Source organism: Dermacentor albipictus, chromosome 2, assembly GCF_038994185.2.
Source record: "Dermacentor albipictus isolate Rhodes 1998 colony chromosome 2, USDA_Dalb.pri_finalv2, whole genome shotgun sequence".
NCBI classification, from domain to species: Eukaryota; Metazoa; Arthropoda; class Arachnida; order Ixodida; family Ixodidae; genus Dermacentor; species Dermacentor albipictus.
In genome coordinates this window covers 127,181,163-127,188,623 of record NC_091822.1, presented here as the reverse complement: position 1 = coordinate 127,188,623, position 7,461 = coordinate 127,181,163, and the positions used below count along the sequence as shown (strand labels likewise).

General features: G+C 47.9%; 1 protein-coding gene across 5 annotated transcripts in view; it reads left to right on the top strand.

Moving 5' to 3' along the window:
• LOC135895923 (Na(+)/dicarboxylate cotransporter 3-like) overlaps positions 1 to 7,461 on the top strand; it is a 36,538-nt gene that overhangs the window by 5,331 nt on the left and 23,746 nt on the right. For all 5 annotated transcript variants that reach the window (XM_065424182.1, XM_065424183.1, XM_065424181.1 and 2 more), the window contains exons 3-5: positions 1,725 to 1,874; positions 5,560 to 5,675; positions 6,199 to 6,335. In XM_065424182.1, coding sequence (XP_065280254.1) covers positions 1,725 to 1,874; positions 5,560 to 5,675; positions 6,199 to 6,335 — 403 coding nt within the window. The remainder of the gene's footprint in view (positions 1 to 1,724; positions 1,875 to 5,559; positions 5,676 to 6,198; positions 6,336 to 7,461) is intronic.

Genomic DNA, 7,461 nt, shown 5'->3' with positions numbered 1-7,461 from the left:
GAAGGACGCAAATCTCGGCGCCAGGGTTGACGAGGTATAGCGGACTTTCGTGACGCTGTCGGTGACGTGGAAAATGCGACTGGATCTGGGGCCGGGAACAGCGGTGGCCGTCAGTGTTCGGCCTAACCGTATCGCACGTAGGAGCAGGGCTGGCGGCACTGGTTTGTACGAGAGCCATGGTGATGGCGGTACCTAAAAAGCGTAACGGGAGGAGGCGAACGGCGCTCAGAATGACGGGGGCTGGGGCGGCGATGTCGAGACGAAGAACCCGGCCGGCATGTTCGGATGGCAACGACCTCAGCTGTCAGCCAGGCTACTTGCCGTGTGAGGTCCCCGTTAGTTTCGAGGAGACGCGCATTGCTGTCGCAAGTGACTGCGCCGCGGATCGGAGGGTCAGGAGGGCGTTGAACTGTGACCATAGAGGGAAGACGAACCTCCATAGTCTTGTCGGCCAACTGGGCCAGAGATTCCCACGTCGATAATGAAGACGCAGTCAGGATCATGCGCACCTGCGGGGGAAAGCGCTGCATGAAAAGTTCCAGGAGAAGTACGCTATCAATTTAAGGAGCCAGAATGAACCAATGTTCCGAGTCCGACGGCCAGAACTCTAAGAGCGTAAGAGCGGAAACGTGAAGATCGCGGGGTAGTGGCGCTGACGGCAGCAAGTGATCGGGAGAATCCGAGGCCATGGCTGACTGGACAGAAGGCGGACTGCGAAGACAGCGGGGCTGTAGTTCCTTGTGGCGGTAGAAGCGAATTAAGCGGCTGAGGCACCCGGAGCTGAGGGCGATGACGCGAAGTCCGGAGGCACCAATTTGTGGGTGAAAAAAAACGAGACAGACGCTGGTGCCTGCATGGTGCCCAGAAATTATATCTTTAGCCGAGCCCGCTCAATCAGGCGGAAGCCTGATTCCGCCTATTCCACTGCTCGCCACTCCCGACCCCCGTCACAGCCATTCGTGAGTTTCCTCAGCCATCCAGCACCATGCAACTTCGCGCATTTCTTGGCCTCGCCAACTATTACTTTCGCTGAGGATACCCAATTTTTGAAATAAATTATACCATGTGTTTGGTGCATGATAGCCTGAGTTGCTTATGCGCCATGAAACCCAATACAGTACAATACAATGCTAGCTTCAGCGTGCTGGCGTGTCGTCGGCGTCATTTTGTGACCTGACTATTGTGGCACGTAGCAGTGTGCTACAGATCTGTTTAGATCACTCACCTGTTGAATATCACATCGTTCATGTCTTTTTTTCTAAACTGTTTTAAATTTACTTCCTTGTCATTCACAGTTTCAGTTAGACAGTGCATTGCAGCTGTTGCCTTATGACTAATTCGCGCACGATGTGCCTAATTCCGTTCATTGTTAAATATCTTGCGCTTGAGAGCTATATATAGCAACCCAGACTGTGTTAATTGTAATCGCATTATGTCTTATACCTGAAAGAAATGCCTAATGATGCCGAATATTATATCATTATAGCTCGTTCTGAGCTGTCTCCACTTCTGCAAATTCCCAGTGAATTGGGTAGTGGTATGTGTTAATTAATTAATTAATTAATTAACTTTTTCACCTGCGCTGTCTTCACAATTTTTAAGCAGTTCGCACATTGGTGAAATAACATTTTGTAAACGGCGTGGTCGAAGCCCTGTTTATGTTTGGCTCGCTTATTCGAAGCTCGGCGGAGCCTATACAGTAAAGTACAACACTGGACGCGCAGGCCGGGTGGTGCGTCTACTGCATGGTGTGGATGGCCATGTACTGGACCACCGAGATCATCCCGCTGCCGGCGACGGCGTTGCTGCCGCTGGCCATGTTCCCGCTCCTGGGCATCCTCAGCACCGGCGAAACGACCGCCCTGTACTTCAACGTATGTATACTGTGGCCGCTGTGGTGCTTTGGGCCTCGAATACCTGCCCAACATGACTTGTCACGTTGGCTCGGCGGCTAAGATCTAGTGCAAAGGCCGACACAGGTACGGCACGTGCGGTCGTTAAGCTGCGCTGGAGGGTTGTGAGCGCTTTTTAGTCCGGCGCACGGTAGTCCAGCGCGTCACCGTGGCTGACGTAAACGGGCGTATGTTAGCGCCTGTCTGCGTCGTCGTCGCCGAGATAGAACTATACGATCCCTATAGGATACATGGATACATTGGCCGGTATATTCTAGGGACCGTATTAGAACATACACGGAACATGCTCCATCTCTCGCCGGAATACTACGCTTGCGTTGCCCATGCAGTATGTATGCTCTACTTGCACGACCTGCAACTCTTGCTTGCAGCAGAGAGCGAACGCATGGACCTGCGACGGCGGAAGCAGCATGATACGCTCGCGCAAGGCATGGTGGTAAATAGAGCGCACTGGATAGACTAGCGTATCATGCACCAGCACCGCGATTCGAGACAGCGTACAATAGCGCCTCTCCGTCTGTCGCTGCTCTATAAAACGATACACTGCAGCAGCGTGCTGTTGCTACAGCGTTCCTTCACTTAAATTCGACCTGCTGACCTACAGCTGCGTTTCGCTATATATAAGCATTGCGTCTTCGTAGACAGTTGCCGCCGCAATATGTACGTAAGAGCGCAAAATTCAATACACTGAACTTCAGCTGTGAACAATAGGCCTTGCCGACCATTCGTCCACATTTCACTCATTTAACATATAAGTGCTGCAGCTTTGATTCATAAGTCACACAGTATACTTAAAGTAATATGTAAAACGCACACTTGGCTATTTATCCGTTTTTTTCGTACTCAAGACCTACAGCAGCGTTGTAATCAGCTGTGTCATTCGCCTAAAGTTGAATATGTGACGGCATTCACGTTTAGCCAGTGATAATAGGCCGGCTAACGGCGGCTGCTACAATTAAGCCGACCAAATCATACGGCCGAATACTCTAGCATCCGCGAGGCCACTCGGCCGTGCTAGATGACAGAGCGGGATTGCTACATTAGTGCACAAGATTTATCGCAGCATGTCGCCCTTCATATAGCGACTTCGTGTGGTTGTTTCGGAGTGCTCCATGAGGTGGTCACTTTGTTCGTGTGGTCGAAATATGGCACTCCGATTACATTCAGTTGATTCTTTCAGAAGGCCGAAATCCGACTTGGATCGGCCAGAAAAGCTCGCACCAGCAACGTCGGACCAGTTGCGGGATCCGGCCGGTCTGAATGACAAAAAGAGCAAATAAACAAGATCCAAGTTAACAATGTAATAGTGACGCAAAAAGCAAATATTGCGAGTCATTTCAATAATTTCTTCCAATTAGTTTTTTCAACGCCTAGCAGCAATAGCGCAGACGCCTGTCTGCCGTCTTCCTTTTCATGTGGGATGGAAAATCTTGTCGTCACTCAAGCAGGCGTGTTTAACTAAGTGCTACTTTTAAATTCTAAGAAGGCTAGCGGGCCGGATGGAATGCCAACCCAATTTATAAAGCAGTATAAATGGAGTGGGTGTCATTTTTCTTGCGAGAACGTTCGCGTACAGCGCATTGCCTGCATGTTGAAGAATCCCAGGTGTTCAGAATTTCGGAGTTCCTCGCTATGCCGTATCTCATCATCACGTCATGGTTTTTGTACGTGAATACGTGAAACCCCTGAATTTAATTCAGTTTTGCATCTAGTGGCTGTTTAATGTGTACTGTAGCTGCACTGTATCCCGTAGCTAGCTGCATTGCTCCTAGGATTGCACGGCCAATTAGGGCATTTCGACCGCGTTTAGCCATGCCTCGCAAGGAAGTTTACTACCGAAGTTGACTTGAATAAACTGGTGAGGAAGAGGAAACTACCGCCTCTTGCTGAGTATTCGTCCCCCAAATGTTCACACACTGGCGTTCTACATGACTTTTCGTTTTGCACAGCATAAACAAGGCGTTATAAATGACAATGCACAGAACACCTGTTCATTTCATCACGAGTTTGGAGGTGTTTCAAAGCTGGCGATGTAGCCTCAGCTAGTATCCCTATTTTGTGGATATGCCTTGAACACGTACTGGCTTACTTACTTACTGGTATTATCGCACTATGTGGTATACACAGGAAACCAAAAAAATATTTCATTTTATGATTGATTGTCGCGCAAATTTTGATGTTCGCCATTTCCAGAAGCCTCAGTTGGCCAGCAGAAAAAATTACGAAGCGGAGGAAGTGCTGAAACGGTTTTGGAAAACGGAACGTGCTAGCTCGCCTCTCATGCCGGCGGCCATCATATTCGGAAAGCTTAACAGTGAATGCGCACCCGCGTATACTCCTGCCTTGACATGCGTATGTGAAGTTGAGAACGGTGCGCGGCAGAATAATGTACAATGGTGACACGTGGCCTTTTTGAGGATGCTGGTTAGAGAGAGAGACATGTGACAAAGTGTGGTAAGCTACCCATGGAAACACGGTATAAGAAACCACACGTGTCTATTCTACAGGGTGTCTCACGTAACCTTTGCCAAACGTGAAGAATATACGAGTGCCACGTAGCCGGACAGAACCAGTGTAATGTACTTTGCCGTCGCTTGGAGATACTCAGATTATTTTTTTTCGTTCTGCCTAACTACAAAATTAGTCATAATTAATTGACTTCACAAATATAATTAGGTGAAAAGTGTCAACGAGAAAATTGCACAGCGACGTGAAAAACTCACGATACAGCTTTTTGTTGATCAATGCATGCTACATAAAAGTATTTTTCCGAGCGTGAAAGAAGCCCGTGAATACACGCAAAATTACCGCGCGACTGGCCTCTCGAGGCACTTTGCGTGTATTCACGGGCTTTGACGCTCGGAAAAACACTTTTATGTAGCACGTATTGAGCAACAAAAAACTGTATCGGGAGTTTTTCACGTCGCTTTTCATCTAATTATAATATTTGAGAAGCTGAAGAATAAATCAGGACTAATTATCTAATTAGGCGGAATGTGAAAAATAATCAAAGTATCTCCGAGCGATGGCAAACAACTTTGCCCTGGTTCCGTCCAGCTTCGTGGCATTTGCATATCTTTAAGGTTTGGCTAAAGCTACGTGGAACACCCTGTATACGCGTATACCGAGTGGAAATGTACAGCTCTATAGGGACATTCTCAGACAAGCACTTGTCCAAGATAATGGCGTCCTTTGAAGACTGGGCTATAGCTTCGGGCTAACGTTAGATCCTTTGATTCACTATGGAGCTTCACATGGGCACGCATCTTCGTTATTTCTCTGCCCCTTGAAACATCATGAAAGAAAACACCAAAGTGGCCTTCAAGAGGACGTAGTGGCGGAACTGATACTTTACCCGCAATAAAGTGTTCACTGACACTAAATGTTGTGTGGGAAGGCCACCTACTTTTAACACAATGAGGTGCCAGTTTCGAATCCATATGTCGCGAGTATTAGTTCTTTAAAAAAATGTTGGTGCTCCCTAGTATTGCTCGCGACTGCTTGAATTTGACGTGGTTATGAATACCCAGATGGTTCGCGCTCGTCCTCTAGAGCGGCGTTTTCCATGCGTATAAGCTATGTAAAACACACGGACCTGCATGTGCGGAGCATGGTGCAAGTCTCTCGCTTCACGTTTCGCTCGCAGAACATCGGCTTCATCATCCTGAGCTCGCTGACGCTGGCCGCCGCCGTGGAGTGCACCAACCTCCACAAGCGCGTCGCCCTCAAGTCTCTGCTCATCTTCGGCATGAGCAAGCGAAGGTGCGCACCTCCTGTGCTCATTGCTGTCTTGCGCCGGAACTTATTCTTAGCCTGGTTGGCGTTCGCTGTCAGACGTATTCCTATACCACCACTATGCGGGGCGATCACTTTTAGGTCTTCCGGAAGTTTTAAAATGGCCTGTCGCAGATAAAGTAGCTGTAGTCCTCGAGCTGCATTATTCAAGGAGGCGGCCGTTACTTGTCCTAGAAATCGAAACACGTATTCAACTAAATAAAATAAATTCGATTATTACCTACTAGAGAGCTCATAAACAGAGCAAGAAACTCTGTGTCGTCATCTGTTTCTTGGTCGGCCTGTATTCGTCTCTACAGCTGTAAATATGTATATATTTAGCAGTCATATGCTTCTATTCTCGTTCTAGAATCTATCACAGCCTCTCTTTTTTCGTCTTTCTTTCTTTTTATTTGATCCCGCGTGACGATGCGCTTCCGTCCGGAGTTACTTATAGCCGCCCATGCGGTAAATCACCCAGTCGCATGTCACAAGGCGGTATTCTGTGCAGGATAGTGTTCGCCATCATGATGATCAGCATGTTCCTGTCCTTGTGGATCCCAAACACCGCGTCCGCCTCCATCATGGGTCCCATCACCCTCGCCGTAGCCGACCAGATGCAGAAGTCGTCGAACAAGTTCGGGAGAGGTGCGTTATACACCTGTACGGGCAGCGTCGATGATTGACTGTCGTGTACGTGAGGGTTTATCAGCTAAATTATTTTTATAAGCGATACTAAAAAAAACATGAAGCGGCAATAGAGATTTAATTAGATTCACTAATTAAATTTTCTTTCATTCATTTGGTTAGGGTACATCGAAAAAATGGTGAAAGTACAACTAGTAAATGTTCCAGGCCTCACTTAACATCTGTCCATGGCTGAAACAAGCCACGGATTTCTATATATCTGTATATACCTTCATTACACACAAGTTTTGTGACTGATATTGTGATCTATTCTCTCAAAACTGCTGAAGGAATAAGTTTTGTGACTGATATTGTGATCTATTCTCTGAAAACTGCTGTAGGTCTTGCATGCCTCCTATTGCGCTTTTAATATATCATCTACCGTTTATCTAAGTATCTAAGTATACGCTCCCTCTTTTCTGCTAGCCACAGAGGCTATGACTCTGCGCTGCTGAGCACGCCCTAGTCGCGGGTGCGAATCCTGGCCGATTGGCGGGGTAGGAAGCGGCAGTGAAAGAAACCGTGTCAATGCCTATGTACTGCAAGAATATGCACGCGCTAAAAAATCTGGGGTGCTCGAAATTAATCCTGAATCCGGCTTTGTAAGGGCTACTAGCCGGACAAGTGAACGAACACAGTTACACAAACGCGTGTTCCTTCCAGCCGCACCGCAGAATTTCTGTGGCAGCTGAAACTGAGGCAGCTCCGGGATCGAGTTCGGAAGGAACAGCCTACGCCGAGCTGTCCTTTCCATCTTTCTGAACAAGTACATTAGCCGAACGACGCGCGTCGCCGCACAAGGAGAGAAATTCGTCGTACAAGAAAAGAAAAAAAAAGAAAGAAAACACTGTCTGATCTCTACGTCCGGCAGGTTTGCCATTTCGCTATTAGCCAGGTCATAGTGAATAGGCCGGTTTCGCGACAGATATCCGAAGCTAAGGTGTAGTGCTCCGGAGACGAAATTGTGGACGTTGCCCCCTTTTGGCCATCGGTCGAATATCCCCCTGAGCAAGGAACCACTGTTAAAATGCAGCAGAGAAGTTCCGCTGTCGAGTTGGGCCAACTCATTGCGGTGGAATTCGACAGA